The sequence below is a fragment of the Cyprinodon tularosa genome, unplaced genomic scaffold (assembly GCF_016077235.1).
Source record: "Cyprinodon tularosa strain WSP-4 unplaced genomic scaffold, ASM1607723v1 ctg900, whole genome shotgun sequence".
Classification (NCBI taxonomy): Eukaryota; Metazoa; Chordata; class Actinopteri; order Cyprinodontiformes; family Cyprinodontidae; genus Cyprinodon; species Cyprinodon tularosa.
Genome location: NW_024039675.1, coordinates 18091 through 33952, shown reverse-complemented (window position 1 = coordinate 33952; position 15862 = coordinate 18091). Strand labels below are relative to the sequence as shown.

Here is a 15862-nt window from a genome sequence, read left to right as displayed (position 1 = left end):
GCAGGGTGAAGATATTGCTGGGGGGGATATGCGAGTCAATGGAGGAAAAACGGAGACAAAAAAGCAGAAAACGTATTTAATCCTAAACCAAATTCACACTAATGATAACATTCATTTATTTATGCTGTAATTAAATGAGTGAAAAGTGTTTAAAGAATGACTGAAATCCCTCCAGACAGCCCGATGAAGTTAAAATGATTATAGAGGACAAAAAAAAAAAGTAAAAAAAATGTTAATCTGATGATGTTCAGATCAGAGACATAAGGGGCCAACTGGAAACCAGTTGAGACAGTAAGGCACAGAGGATTATTTAGTGACCTGCTGTTTTAACAGAAACCTAAACTCTAAAATAAAAGATTTATTTCTAGTTAAAATAAAAAGCAGCATTAACGGCGCATGTCTCAGCTCCGGCTGAGTGAATCAGCTAAACTTCTCTGCTCTTCAGGAATACAACTGAAAACTGAAGCAAAGCCTTAAAGTTGAGCCTGTCTGACTTCAGTGATTGATTGATGAAGCAGAGATGCTCTTGGATGGAGTTTCCTATCAGCTCCCGGTCCACTCCTGATGCCAGTTCCTCCTGGTTTCACCTGACAGGAGCTTCTTTTAAAGCTTCTGCTGGTTCTGGGGGTTCTGTGCTCTGCTTGTCTCCGTTCATCCCCACTGCAGGCTCCTGGGTTTCTGTTTCCTGCAGGACATCAACATGTAGCTTTTTGCTCCTCCCCTCCTCGCTGCTGTTGTTGGCCTTTCCCTCCCTCTTCCTCTTGCAGACCAAGCCTGAATCCTCTTCACCAATGCGACCTTCTGGGACCCCCAACACTCGCAGGCAGACGATGGCCGAAGCTTGCTCTGCAAACTTCTTGGACTTCTCCCTGTTGGGAGACAGAAGAAACTGAACATCTGCCTGAATTGAAGGTTCAGACAGGGCTCTATGGAAATGTGGCTGCTCCTCACTTCCTGCTTTACTAACAGTTGCAGCAGGTTCAGTTTAGGTCAGTTATTCGCTGGTAATAGCCAGGTGAAAAGTTTACTAGTAATTGTTGGGTTAATGGTAAAGGTTAGGCATGGAATGGTAATGGTCAGAGCACAGGAACAGTTAATAATGACTGAAAATCAATCAAAGTCATTATCTGGTCCTCACTGCATATAGAAATAAAGGATGTCTGTTTACTAACCAGAGGGATGATCTGTATTTCCTGTCAGCTACAGTCACAGTTGACTGGAAAGCTCGATCCTGAGAGCGCTGAACCTGAAAACAAGGAAAATACTTTTCGTTAAACTCAAACCTGTTTTTGAAACCTTTCTTCACCAACATCACCAAATGATATTGCGCATTTCTCTGCTACAGCCAACAGGCAAACAACCCTTCAACATCTAAACCCCACATTACAAGGAACTACAATAAATGTGATAATTTATTCACTGAAAAACGATCAGATAATCAGTCTGTACATTTATATCAAGCCCAGAACCAAAGTTGCCTCCAACTACAACAAATCTAGATGCTGGTGAAGCTCAACAATCCACAAAGTCCAGAGGATTGTTTTTAATTTTCTTTTTTTTGGAACAAATCTAGACAAAATTTCCCAAATCTGACCAAATAAACTAAAAAAAAAAACCTTTAAAGAAAATCTTCCACCAGCTAAGCTCTTCCTCCTGCAGTCTCAATGTTTTACCCACAGCCTTCCTTAAATCTCTGTCTGCCATAAAACCTGATGTAACTCGAACAATAAACACGTCCTTTTTTCCGGTGTCTTTTTTTTGCCCAAGAGCCTAAAAGTAACAATTAACAAACTGCAACTTGGACAAGCTGCTCCAGTAGAACTATAGGCACATCTCAAAGCTCCCCTTCATTAGGAAGACTACTGAAAAGGCTGAGATTCAGCATCTAAACACCTTCCTGACAATGACCATGGCTGTGTCCGAATGTCCACCCTAATCACACTTTAGGGCACTTTATAGGGGTTACGCCATTTTAGACGAGTGGCAGAACGTCTAGTGGATGAAAAAGTAGTGAACTCGAAATTCCCCACAATGCACCTTGAAAGGAAGTGATCATCCATGGTCAATAGACAAGCAGATATATCCTAGAATGCTTTGCACAGAGAGCTCTCCACCCAAAGCTTTATGGGATTTGCTGTCGCAGCGGCTCACTGTCGCTTCCCAACAGCTGAGATAACTGGAGATACGCAGGCACTGCGCAGTGGAGGCGGAGTTACGTAAACAACGGGGAACAACAGTAGTGATCATCTGTTCAAACTGTAATTTAAGAGTACTAGGTTCCCTATAAAGTCTACCATATAGTCCCCGCTCTATAGAGTGAGTGAGGGATTTAGGGGTTAGGGTGGACATTCTGACACAGCCCATGTCTTCCGGTCAGGCTTCCTCACCACAGGTGTTCATTGACATCCATATGAATGCAGACTGTGGAAGAACCACAGCGCCAGTATTATTGGACATCAGTGCAGCGTTTAACACTGTTGATCATCGCATTTATTAGAGAACCTTGAAAATTGGAATGGCCTTCCTGGTCCATATCTGGACTCGTTTAAATCCTATTGAAGGACAGAGTTTGTTGTGGTTTGAGGCAACCTTACATCTGAGACCACAGAAATCCCATGTGGCGTTCCCCAAGGGTCCATCTTAGGGCCCCCTTTATTGCTCATCTACATGCTTCCCCTAAACTCAAATCTTAATAAACAAAAACAACAGTAACATCATAACTTTGCAGATGACACCCAGCTGTACATTACCATGTCGCCACTGTGAACCAAAGCTCTGGATAAATGGAGAGGAAATCAACACTTGGATGAAACAAAATGTTCTTTAGATGAATCAAAACTAAACTGATATAATAGCTTTAGGAGCAAAGCAAGAATGTTTAAAAGTTAGCATACAGCTTCAGTTAATCCAGCCAGAAACTGAAGTGAGATTTTTATCTCCTAAAGAACATCTCCAGGATTAAAGTATTAATGACTCAGTAGTAAAACTGATTACTAAAATGGTGTCTTCACAGGTCGGACTAAAAAGTGGATCAGAAAGCTGCCGCTAATCCACAATGCCGCTGCCAGCGTCCTCACTAGCACCAAGAAAGTGGAGAACATCAGCCCAATTCTAAAGCCCTTCACTGGAACCCCAGTATCTCAGAGAATAAACTTTAAAATACTTCTGTTATAAAAGAGTGAACGGCTTAGCCAGACATCTCAGGTCTAAAGGATCAAATCTACTAAGCAGAACCAGAACTAGACATGGAGAGGTAGTTTTTAATTCTTATGCTCCACTAATCTGGTATGAACTCCCAGAAAGCTGTAAAGCCCTGAAAACCTCAGTCGGATAAAATCCAGAGTTGAAGCTTTTGACTGAGACATCTCAACATTTTTAGTTCAGTTTTCAGTTCAACTTTCGCTTCATTTTCTTAAACATTTTAGCTATTTCTATTTTATTGCCTCTGTAACACGCTTTTCTTTTTCTCATCTGCAGCTGTTTGAATCATTTTACCACTAAAAAAGGCTACAGAAATAACCCAACTTAATTGTTGAAATGTTTTATTTATTTTAAGGAGCTTTCAAAGAATGACTTTTTCTTTTTAGTTTCCATCTGTACTCCACATTCTGACAAGGTCGTCTTAATAAATGTCATGGTTTCATAAAAATGAATAGAATTCATTAAAGGCAAACATGAAGTGAAACCAACCTAACAACTTCAACATCTATTTAGTGATTTTTCATGACTAACTTAAAAAAATAACAGCCTTTGAATAAGATGTTCTATATCTAAAATAAAATTAAAAAAATTGAAACTAATCTACACAGACGGTAGTTTCCTCGCCCTCCGGTTTCAGAGACACGATCTGAGAATACACTGCAAAAACTTTCTGCAAATGAGTAAACATTTCTTAAAATAGGTTTATTTACCCTTAATTTGAGAAGGAAACTAAGATGATCTGCCAGTGGAATTAGTATTTTTACCCTTAAAATAAGAATATTAGATATTATGCACTTGAAATAAATGACTGCAATTGTTTTGTCTTATTTTAAATGTAACTTGTCTTATTCCATTGGCAAAGTGTCTCACATACCTGCTCTATAAAAAAAAAAAAAAATCTATTTTAGGAAAAAACATCTTACTTAGATTTACATTTTTAGCAGTGTAAATAAAGGCTTAAAAAGTCAACATCCATCCCAACTGTTTACAGAACAACAGACCATGTTTCACCTGTTTCCATGGACTGTTTTACATCTAGAAACAGATTTCTATCCCTCAGAAAGAGTCCCAGAGAATCACAATCTAAGGTTGGAGCCGTTTTGACCCTGGCTGCTCGGAGCTAAAATCAAAGTTAAAACAGGAACCTAGATTGAATCATCCACCCCTGATGTGATCCGGTCTCGGCAGGACCTGCTTCAGCCAGACTCTGTGTGCATCTCCTCCTTTCTAGAAATATCGGAATGACCGTCCCCTGACATCTGTGTGTCTCCATGTCCCCACAGGGCGACCATGAAGGTGTAACTCACGGTGTGATACTGTGGCTGCTCCAGCTTCTCCCTGCGGCTCCACTCCAGCAGGAACATCTTTGGTGTGATCTGTGGTGGATACTCTCTCCTGCAGCCACAAGAACAGACCACAGGATGCAGTCATTTATATCATAATGCAGAGAGTTCTTCACTTTGTGAACCCTGAACAGCATGTTGCCAGTCAGTTTACACTCTGAAGGGTTCAGGTCTTTCAGTAAAGCAACAAATCTTTGATTAGCAGGTGAAAAGAGTGAAGAAGCCTTTTTTTATCCCTCTGCTAGAAATGGCTGCTGGCTGAGCTTTCATCTAGATTGCCTCTTTCCCCTAACAGATAGAAATCAGGCTTAGAGCCTATCTACTAAACTCTCCAGCTAAAGTCCTGTGGGGTCAGGGCTTCTGTTGAATCTTCAGATATACAGAATCTATAACAAAGCACCCCCTGGTGGTGGGATGTTGCCAAATAACGTTACCAGCTGGTTCAGGACAGCTGAAGGCTGTGGGTCGGTGAGTCAATGCGATCCGTTCGGTTGGTCTACCTGAGAGCACAGGTGCCAGGGTGAACTGGACCCGTATAAACTGTTTGCACATCAGTGGATGTAGAAATTAATTCAAGGTCAGTTTGAATTCCTTTATGAGATGCCCGATAAACGTCAGAGATGATGGCAAAGGATTTTAGAAACACTTTTGTTGTTATAACATCTGTAATGTCTCTACTGCTTAATGTAAACATCTGATATTTTACTGCCTATAAACTGGATGATCAGTTTTGTATGGAAAGGAAAACTCAGCACTGATATCCTCCTGTTTCAAAGCTGCCCTGTCTTTGTTTCGTTTTGGTATAATTGGGACACACCTACCGTTCGAACCTGACAGCCATGGTGGTCACATCCCCGTCCATGATGGGTCTGTCCGGCTGGCTGTCGCTCTGCAGGGCGTCCCTCTTGGCCTGCAGCTCTTCCTGGACCTCCTGGTAAAATCTTTGCAGTCCGTATGCAGTACTGCAGCCCAGAGAAACCACATCGTTAATCCGAACCCCTTCCTGCTCATACGTCATAATACACCTGGTTTATCGTTTCCTGAGAACAAACGGACCTGATCTCAGCGTTGGTCTGTGCCGCCTGCACCTGCTTCCCTAGAGGAGACTCCACCTTGTCTCTCAACATCTGGCACAGACAGTACTTAGTATTGAAGGCGTGGTTGTCATATCGGATCGCCTGAACAAAGAAATTAAATATTTGGTTAAAAGGCTTAGAGCAGCCAACCTGCTGAAGATTCTGAGCTCCTAAAATTCAAAAGCATGAAGTGAAGCTGCAGCAGTTGTACCGAACCTGTACGCTCAGTATGAGGGGGCTGCTGGGAAACGTACGTATTTGATGTATTCCTCCATGACTTTCTCCACAGGAAGGAGTCCCTGGCTTCTGAACACCGACGGGTTCCACATGGCAGCACGAGCCAGCATGACTGAGGAGGCTCCCGTTTCCTTCCTGAACTTTTCAATATCACTGTGGGCCTTCACCAGGTCCAGTGACCCCCCACTGCAGAGGAGACAGAGCATCGTTAGTTACGAAATGATGATAAAAGGAGTAAGCATTAGCATGCAATCCAAGCGCACAGAAGTGAGTCTTTCAAGAGATCAACGAAGAGGCCAGTCCAGCAAAAACATCTGAACTGTAAGCCCCAACCAGGACGGAAGAGGGACTGAGGGCGAAGAGGAGCCCAGCAGGGGACAACAACCCCAGGTCTTTTGGTGATTAGAGGACATGTTTTGAACTGGAGCTGCATCAACTGAGTGATTTCTTTATTATCGTTTCACCTTTATTTATACAGGTTGTCTCATTGAGAGACCCATTTTATTATTTCTCCTTCAACGTTTTTAATGAAGCCCATTAATGTCCATTTAAATGATGCCACGTCTGAGAGGAGCCGAGATGCATGAAGCAATGAGCAGTTCCTCTGATACCATCAGCTAATGACTCTAAACTGATCCAGATTCCTGACATTTGCAGATTCAGGATCAAAGTTGCTGGATGTCACCTGGCAAAACGCCTTTAAACTGGTTCCGCTGCCTTTGAACTGATTACTGAATGATAAAGCAGATGTGAGGCTGATAACTCTACTTACTTTGCGATCACGGGGATGGAAACGGCCTGTGCGACAGCCTGGATGTAGTCGCAGTGGACAGGATGACGGGGACGCTCCTCCTTAAACCTGAGAAACACAATCAGGAAGATGGCATGAGGATCATCTGCATCAACAGCAGTAAAGCATTCTGGTAACCAGGCTTCAGAAGAATAATCCAATAATCCAGCATCCATTGATCATATGCTGCCCTGCAGGTCACACACACACACTGTAGCAGAGTCAGCTTAGATGGAGCATCTTCCACCGCTCCTGCTGCTGCAGGATGGGCCCCATCATTGAAACTTTGAGTTCCCCCTATCTAGTCTGATGTTAGTTGTGTAAATGGATCAGAAGACAATGGTCATGTCTCTTTAAAAAAAAGAAAACTAAAGCGCAAATCCTCTGTTTAACCAGTGGAACCTCATTCTGTATCCCCTACAACTAAATAGACTGAGCTCACATTGCATGTAGAATAAAACGACTTAGAGCCTGAGCTGGACCTGATTCGAACACAACTGTCTGTGATTTAATAGCCTGACCCAGTGGGAATTTAACAATCCATACCCCAATAAGAGGCCTTTCTCACATGGAAAAGTTACTGTTAAAGGGCAACAGAAAGCCTGTTTGGACAGGACAGGGTTGCCTCTCAGTCTCTCCATCCAGAAGTCCATCTGTGTTTGTCAGTTTGCTGACAAGATGGAAACTCCAGAGCTATCTGTCCCCTCTGTCGCCTTATTTTTCCAAAACACAGAAAACATCTTGCCAAATCAAAATGCCACACATCAGAAAACAGTTTTTGATTAAGCACAAATCTAGAATTTCAAAACTTTAGGTCGATTAAAAATGCCTTGCTTGTCCCTGTCTACCACCAGGGGGTGCTCATGTACCACCTTTTAAAAGTGGGATTTCATCCAAAAATCCACTCTCCTGAGCTGATGCTACTCCATCAGCAGCAGTGATGTGAGGCAGAGCTCCATCACGTCTGGCAACTCTTCTATCAGCAATAACAGCAGCTTTCCCTTTCCTGAAAATGAGTTTTCAGCTGCAAGCTCTCCAACTTCCTTCATCCTACTTAAAATACAGCCTAATGACCAGAAAATCAATAGATGGGCGGGGCTCGCACGTCACAGTGAAGCTGAGCATCTTCCCTCAAACTTTGAAAATAGCAGCAGAAAACAACTAATATTTCATAACAAATGTATACTCTGTACTCCAAAAATCAAATATATGCTTAGAGTTAAAAAACAGCTAAGACCTTTATATGCAGATTCTTTAGCTAGAGGTTAAAATGTGTTACAAAATGCAAAAGGAAACAGAAGAACCTTCAGCTTCACCAAATGCTCCACCGATATTTGGAGACATGAAGGTTTTTCTTGGAGACAGGAAGAAGCAGCTTACCTGCCATGGACAGCGATGGCGGCGACGCCGGTGGTTTCTATCCTCTGGACCAGATTGACCGTCTCCTCTACCTGTTCACACCAAAAGAAAACATTTGAGTGTTGGAGATTCTGATTTTAATCAATTCTATTCAACTCATTTTTATAGCTCCAATTTATAACACCTGTCCTCTCAGGTCATTAAGATTTATAGATCCAGATCTATATATCTTAATATGCGTCTAGTAGAGACCGCTGTTTCCTACATTGATCCTTTGTCTGGTCAGCATTATGAGGACATTTGGACAGTTCATGGCCACATAACAACCCAAACATCAGTGTATTTCATTTGTATTTTGAGGGCTGGACCATCATAAAATGGTGCAAACCTTGGAAATAAAAGATGCGAGATATAGAAAGTCTATTCCTCCAATTAGAATGACTAACATCAACAGAAAGAACACCTTACCGACGGCAGGATCCGGATTTTACACGTCACTGGTACTGAGACTCCTGTCACCAGCTTTTTTAAGATCTTGGTCAAAGAAGGAAAACAAAGAAATGTTCAATAAAACGGATGGCATATTTCACAGTGGTTTACTGCCAGTGAATTAGTGGAAGGGCTCACAGCTTCAATCTTGTCTGGATCTGACAGAAGAGCAGCTCCCATTCCACCCTGCAGGAAAACAGAGGTCAGAAGTCAAAACCGTAGTGGCTGCAGGATAATAATAATCATACTCAGTCCACTGGCTGCGTCTGCAAACCATCAGAGGCCTCTGCTTTCACACATGTTCACTTGGACGCACCTTGGTGGAGTACTCCTTGGGACAGCCCATGTTGACATCAATGGCGGCCACGTCTTTCTCCCTGAACAACACGTTTAAGATAGTATCACTGGTCAGTTAGCCACTGAACCTTTTTCCAGGTTCCTAGATTAAGACCTGGATTAACACCTGGAATAACGACTGGATTAATGCCTGGATTAAATCATGGATTAACATCTGGAAAAACACCTGGAATAACGCCTGGATTAAGGCATGGATTAACATCTGGAAAAACACCTGGATTAAAGCCTGGAATAATGACTGGAATAAAGTCTGGATTAACTCCTGTATTTATGCCTAAAACAAGAGCTGGAATCACGCCTAGAATAATGCCTGCAATAATGCATGGATTAAATCCTGGAATAATGCCTGGAATAGCACCTAACCTTCAAACAAAGGCTGGGACTAAGATGTCTGAAAGGTTTAACTCCTGGAATAATGAATGGATTAAATCATGGATTAATGTCTGGAATAACACTTGGATTAAATAATGAATTAACGACAGGATCAAATCATGGATTAACGCCTGGAATAAATCCTGGATTAACTCCTGGAATAATGCCTGGAATAACGCATGGTTTAAATCCTGGAATAATGGCTGGACTAATGCCTGGATTAACTCCTGGATTTACGCTTGGAATAACCCCTAACCATCAAACAAAGGCTAGGAGTAAAATGTCTGAAAGGTTCCCATCAGAGACCAAACAGATCAGTCATCAGTTCCCAGATAAGCTGGGAACCTTCCAGGTCTGATTTCAGACCCCAGCATTCGCCTCGCCCTTCAGGACGGATCCTCTCTGCTTCCTCAAATTTTAACAGGATTTTTTTCTCCTTAAATCCTTACAGCTCTGTGACGTTTCTCTAATCTAATCTCAGTTGGATCTGCCGTTTAGTGATGAGGAAAAAACGAAGCTCGCGGCAAAACTAAATACACATCAGTGCTGGCCGAGGTAGAAATCCTGGAAAACCCTCTCTCTTTTGATAGACTGACAGTTTACAAACATGACTTAACAATTTTCCGTCGGTTTGGAAAGTTCTACTCACACCAGCCGGGCCACCGTCAGCGCCCTGTCGGGGTCGGCGGTTCCCTAAAAACATTCAGAAAAGATCTCAGCCCCACAGGTTGATCTGCGGGAAATGGCAGCAGAACAACAACAGCGAGAAGTTCGGTCTCACCATCTGGAAGACCACTCTGGCCTTCTCCTTCTCACAGGTCCGGAACATAACCCGTCCATCTGGAGCCACAAAGTCCACAGTTCCCAGCACACCTGGAGAACACACACCAATAAGAGTTAATCCCTGGTCAGGGAGAAACAATATTTGATTATTTACTAGGAATGAAGAGCCAAGTTAAGTATCCAGCAGAACACAGCTCACAGGAGCACCAGATCTGGATCATTAACTTGTAGCTGCAAAGGGTAACATGTGAGAATGTCCTCCCTGGTTCCAGAGAACCGTTAGAGAACCTGGGCAGCCCATCTCCCAAACATCACGTAAACTAGCCAAAAATGTTATTCTTACAAAACCGCCAAGAGTTGGAAACTTGTTTAACAAACCTGTTCAGTAATGCCATCTATCAGATGCACTGATTTGATTCTCCGATCAGATATCTGCTGAATGATGCTGATCTAGCATCCCCATACAGTGATTTCTATTTTTATTGCTATCACACACAGAAAAACAGTCAGTTTTCTAGTGACCAGTTCTATGGTTGCAGCTCGTTGCAGCTTCATTGAGCACAGCAGCTCCTGATGTTTATACTAATGCTACGTTCACACCGGGGGCAGCAAAAGCAGCAAAATCGCGTCTGCTGCTTCATTTTTGCTGCTTGTACCAGTGAATTCTGACGCGCGTCAACCATTGACTTTGCATGTAAACTCGCTGCTTCTGTCGCGCCAGCTGCCCCCGGTGTGAACGCAGCATAAGAGCCGCAGGCATAACTTTCTGAAGGACTGGTGTGGACATGTCCCCACCACTAATTTCAATACATACTTTGGCAATATGTGGAACAAAAGTCTAAATTTGATTTTGCTGCTTTTGAAGGAGGATAATCACTAGTGTGGATGAAAGGAAAAATATCCATCAATCAATCCACATTTTTCTGGATGGATGGATAAATGAAACTGAAATAGTGTACATGCTAGGGAGGCATTTATTGCTGTACGCATCGAAATCGGCTGCTATTCATCCTTTGTTTTATATACATTAATGTCTATAAATATAAGTATTACAGTTAGGGCTGGGTATTATTGCCAAAGTCCTGAATCAATTTGATTTTGATTTATACCGTTCTAAACCGATTAATTTCGATTTGATCTGTTTTTGCAATTATGAAAGTGGTTCAACTGTGCTTTAAAATACTCACGTATTTTATCTTTTCCTGTCACACAAAGTGAAAACTTGTAAATCAGACACTTTAAACTTGAGATGTAAACAAAACTGTCTTAAAAATGCAAACTTGTTTGTGAAAAGTGAAAAAGTGAAGCCTCACTCGTGCAAACAGCTGGGACACAGCAGACATGTCTGAGCACCATTATCTCCACTGCACAAACCATATTTGCAGCGTTGCCTGTAACAACTACAGGGTGTTTGCGGGTCAGCCCCCATTTGTTAATGTCGTCATTCAACCTTTTGGCTATATTTGCAGCTGTCTGCCTTGAAGTCATCGTGGTGGTCTGTAGCATGAGATGCGAGGCACCATTCATTATCAAATTAGTGGGAAGTCACCTTAATGTCACATATCCAGCACATTATTTTTAGCCGTTTTAAATCCAGAATGGTTCCAGACATCAGACTTCAGTTGGGACAGCTTGCTGAACTGTGTTTTACTTGGGTTGGCATTTGCACACGGATGCTCATTTGAATGTGAACGTCACGCGCGTCACTATAAAACTAATCGATCTCATTCCCTAGACATCGATTTTGCAAAAAAGTAAAGGAATCGATTCAAAATCGATTAAATTGATTTTTTTACCCAGCCCTAATCAGTGTATTTTGATTATTTTGTGTTCTCAACAATAGGAAAGCATTCAATAAATATATGTTTGAGCTCATTTTTGTAAAAATACAAACCCTATTGAAAGCGTTTGTGTAGAATAACTGTAGGTTCATCAGCCACCACCCTAAGAGTGTCCCCACCAACTTTCACTGCAAAGTTACACCCTCGCCTAAAGCTGAGAAAGCTTTGTGATAAACCTAACCCTCTGCAGGAAAGTCTGTCGCTCCCATGGGATCGGTCCAGGATAAGTGGCAGACAACCCGGTAGAATATGAATTTCTGCAGGTCAGACCTCCTGAGATCTTTGTTTCCTTATTTTTAATCTTTCTATTAGCTGTTGACTTCACTTTCAGCTGCTAAACTGTATAGTTTTGCCAAAAACCCTCTTCCTTTTCTGTCTTCCTTCCTTCCCAGACATCATGTCAGTGTAGAAGCAGTTCTCTATTGTGTGTTTTTGGTTGTGGATTAGCTCTCACCGTTCTCCATCCTCTCACACTGAGCCATCTTGATGTCAATCAGCTCCTGGGAGAAAAATCACATCATTTAGGTTAGAACCGCAGTGTCTCCTTTGATCTTCTGGATCCTGGACTGCAGGGCTCCCACCTCACAGTAAACCACATCAGCTCCGTAGTCCAGGGCCAGCAGCCTCATGGGCAGGGTCCCGACCCGGACCATGGGGGCCAGGGCTGTCACGTTCCTGAAGCTGAGTCTGCCTGCTGCCATGGCTGCTCAGGGAAGCTGCTGAGAAACAGAGCACCGTTACACAAGAAACCAGGCCGCGCTGACAGCAGGAAGATGGTCATTCAGACACCAGGACGGAACAAACAGGCTGTGACGAAACCGGTCTGGACCGGAAACGTCTACATACCAACATCCAGAACAACTAATTACCTCCATCTCAGATCGCAGCTGCTGCTGAAAACGTGCAGCCAACTTCCTGTTTAGGTTCCTACGTCACAACTTTCTTCTTCTATAGGTGGTTACCAAAATAGTTAAATTGAGCAATACTACCACCAAGTGGCATGGAGGGTTGGGTTCGTCGCGATTAAAAGTAATAGAATAGAATAGAATAGAATAGAACAAGAATAGAATAGAATAGAACAAAATAAAATAGAATAGAATGAAATAGAATAGAATAGAATAGAACAAAATAGAATAGAACAGGATAGAACGATATAGAACAAAATAGAACAGAAAAGAATAGAACAAAATAGAATATAATAGAACAGAATAGAACAGAATAGAAAACGGGACGGAACAAACAGGCTGTGACGAAACCGGTCTGGACCGGAAACGTCTACATACCAACATCCAGAACAACTAATCGGTCTCCGCCAGGTGACGTCAATTGTTTACCTCGGGCGCGGTGCATCGTGGGAAAACCACCATATTAGGCGTAAAGTCGAGATAAGCCACACGCGGCTGTTCTTTCGGCACAATTATTTACCAGAAATGACACGATCGTGTTGTGTGAGAGGCTGCCAGTCCCGGTGTCTTGCCAAGGTAGTTATCCCTGCGAAAATTTGTATCCCCTCGTCGGGATCGCGCACGGAGTAGGAAGAACAACCCGAGTTAACTCCACTTCAATTCCAACGTGCAGAACTTGACATTTGAAAGGTTTTACGTGCATGAAAGTTGAGCTTTACTGTTTTATTCTTTACTTCACATGTTATAGCAGAATATCGCCAGTGATATTGATCTAAAACTAATAATAAAACACAAACGTTGGCTTGAAAGCTGGTCGCTGACAGCAGTGTCTACTCCTCCCTCTGAAAGCAAACAGATCCTTGTTCTTTTCCACACGTTCATTAAAAAAATCTCTCATTGTTTCTCAGTGTCCAAATGTTCTCATCCCATTGAAAACTGTTGTAAACCATATACTTGCAATAAAAATGAAATAGAAAATGGAGTGCACGTGTAATCATTAAAGACCATATGCCAGAACTGGCAATATGGGATAAAATAAAACCTGCTGTAATCTGTTCCCCCTGTCTAAATCAGGCAAAAAAGGCCCCAGCTTTTTCATTTTTGGCTTATAAACATCTTTTATGATGACAACTAACCCCTGAAACTTTGGAGTAGATTGACCTTTATTTCTTAAAGTTAATAGGGGGGAACAAATTATAGCAGGCCACCTGCTATAATCTGTTCCCCCTGTCTAAATCAGGCAAAAAAGGTCCCAGATTTGTCATTTTTGGCTTATAAGCATCTTTTATGATGCCAAAAATGAAAAAGCTGGGGCCTTTTTTGTCTGATTTAGACAGGGGGAACAGATTATAGCAGGTGGCCTGCTATAATTTGTTCCCTCCTTGTAACTTTAAGAAATAAAGGTCCATCACATCCAAAGTTTCAGGAATAAATTGTCATCATAAAAGATACTTATAAGCCAAAAATGAAAAAGCTGGGGCCTTTTTTGCCTGATTTAGACAGGGGGAACAGATTACAGCAGGTTTTATTTCATCCCATATTGCCAGTTCTGGCAAAATGGGATGAAATAAAATGGCTGATGTTAGAACACAAACTGTTTATTAAGGATAGTACAACATAGATAAATTGCAAGTTACTATAAACACAAATATAGATTTAAGTACCAAATTTCAACGAGGAAAAAATTATTTCCTTCTGCATATACAGTAGTTTTTAATGATTACACGTGCACTCCATTTTCTATTTCATTTTTATTACAAGTATATGGTTTACAACAGTTTTCAATGGGATGAGAACATTTGGACACTGTGAAACAATGAGAGATTTTTTTAATGAACGTGTGGAAAAGAACAAGGATCTGTTTGCTTTCAGAGGGAGGAGTAGACACTGCTGTCAGCGACCAGCTTTCAAGCCAACGTTTGTGTTTTATTATTAGTTTTAGATCAATATCACTGGCGATATTCTGCTATAACATGTGAAGTAAAGAATAAAACAGTAAAGCTCAACTTTCATGCACGTAAAACCTTTCAAATTTCAAGTTCTGCACGTTGGAATCGAAGCGGAGTTAACTCGGGTTGTTCTTCCTACTCCGTGCGCGCGCCCGACGAGGGGATACAAATTTTCGCAGGGATAACTACCTTGGCACGACACCGTACGGTAATTTCACATTCTGCTTACTTTTTTCCATATAGTCAGAGAGACAAACTCAATCCTTTAGTCCTTCGTTTAGCTATACTGCGGTTGTTTACACTACGCCTTTACGCCAAAAATGGCGTCTTAGCAACAAATGTCACGTGACTGACGGAGACCGATTACCTCCATCTCAGATCGCAGCTGCTGCTGAAAACGTGCAGCCAACTTCCTGTTTAGGTTCCTACGTCACAACTTTCTTCTTCTATAGGTGGTTACCAAAATAGTTAAATTGAGCAATACTACCACCAAGTGGCATGGAGGGTTGGGTTCGTCGTGATTAAAAGTAATAGAATAGAATAGAATAGAATAGAATAGAACAAGAATAGAATAGAACAAAATAAAATAGAATAGAATGAAATAGAATAGAATAGAACAAAATAGAATAGAATAGAACAGGATAGAACGATATAGAACAAAATAGAACAAAATAGAACAGAAAAGAATAGAACAAAATAGAATATAATAGAACAGAATAGAACAGAATAGAAAAAATAGAATAGAGATGTTAATTTTGTTAGGATCTTTTTTTCCCATCTCCATGTACTTTAATTACATGACTTTGTACTCTGGAGTATGTATTTATACATAGTGAGTCATGTTTATTCCTCATAAAATAGAATATAATATTAATATAATTTCCATGTTTGCTTTCTACATTTCTTTGCAATATTGCTTTTATTATTCAACTACTCTCTGTTTCATTTTGTTTCTTCACATTTTATGTCCTGTTTATATTTCTGATTTAATTAACACTTATCCTGCACCCATACTACGGTCACATTTAATTGTTTCATGGCTTGTTATCTTGTTATTAATCTTTCCCACTTCTGCTCTTTCTTCCAGTTTTCCTTTTTGTCACTATTAAAGCTTTTCTTCTACCAACCCACCTTTCTTTCTTTGTTTGTTTCTTTGTTTG

At 41.4% G+C, this 15862-nt stretch overlaps 1 protein-coding gene across 4 annotated transcripts; it reads right to left on the bottom strand.

Annotated features, from left to right (window-relative positions):
- Nucleotides 1–58: 58 nt before the first annotated feature.
- Nucleotides 59–15100, bottom strand: dus2 (dihydrouridine synthase 2). Of its 4 annotated transcripts, none has more exons than XM_038274254.1 (16): nucleotides 15070–15100; nucleotides 12430–12564; nucleotides 12303–12348; nucleotides 10006–10097; nucleotides 9874–9917; nucleotides 8812–8872; nucleotides 8634–8681; nucleotides 8475–8540; nucleotides 8028–8098; nucleotides 6630–6716; nucleotides 5875–6043; nucleotides 5601–5722; nucleotides 5366–5506; nucleotides 4509–4596; nucleotides 1173–1246; nucleotides 59–869 (listed from the first exon to the last, which is right to left on the bottom strand). In XM_038274254.1, the coding sequence occupies exons 2-16, from the start codon at nucleotides 12547–12549 to the stop codon at nucleotides 584–586; spliced, it is 1515 nt and encodes a 504-aa protein (XP_038130182.1). In that variant the 5' UTR covers nucleotides 12550–12564; nucleotides 15070–15100; the 3' UTR covers nucleotides 59–583. The 4 variants fall into 4 exon arrangements, with proteins under 4 accessions (XP_038130182.1, XP_038130181.1, XP_038130180.1 ...); XM_038274253.1 differs by having other exon boundaries at nucleotides 12430–12567; nucleotides 15070–15088; XM_038274252.1 differs by lacking the exon at nucleotides 15070–15100 and adding an exon at nucleotides 12718–12805.
- Nucleotides 15101–15862: the final 762 nt, after the last annotated feature.

What these genes read in the sequence shown, in the direction of transcription:
- dus2 (XM_038274254.1), bottom strand. Translation starts at nt 12,549, where the DNA reads ATGGCAGCAGGCAGACTCAGCTTCAGGAACGTGACAGCCCTGGCCCCC. An exon ending in CCAAGGAGTACTCCACCAAG is followed by an intron (nt 8,682 to 8,811) that starts GTGCGTCCAAGT and finishes GTTTTCCTGCAG; the next exon opens with GGTGGAATGGGAGCTGCTCT. An exon ending in ATGGCTGTCAGGTTCGAACG is followed by an intron (nt 4,597 to 5,365) that starts GTAGGTGTGTCC and finishes TTGTGGCTGCAG; the next exon opens with GAGAGAGTATCCACCACAGA.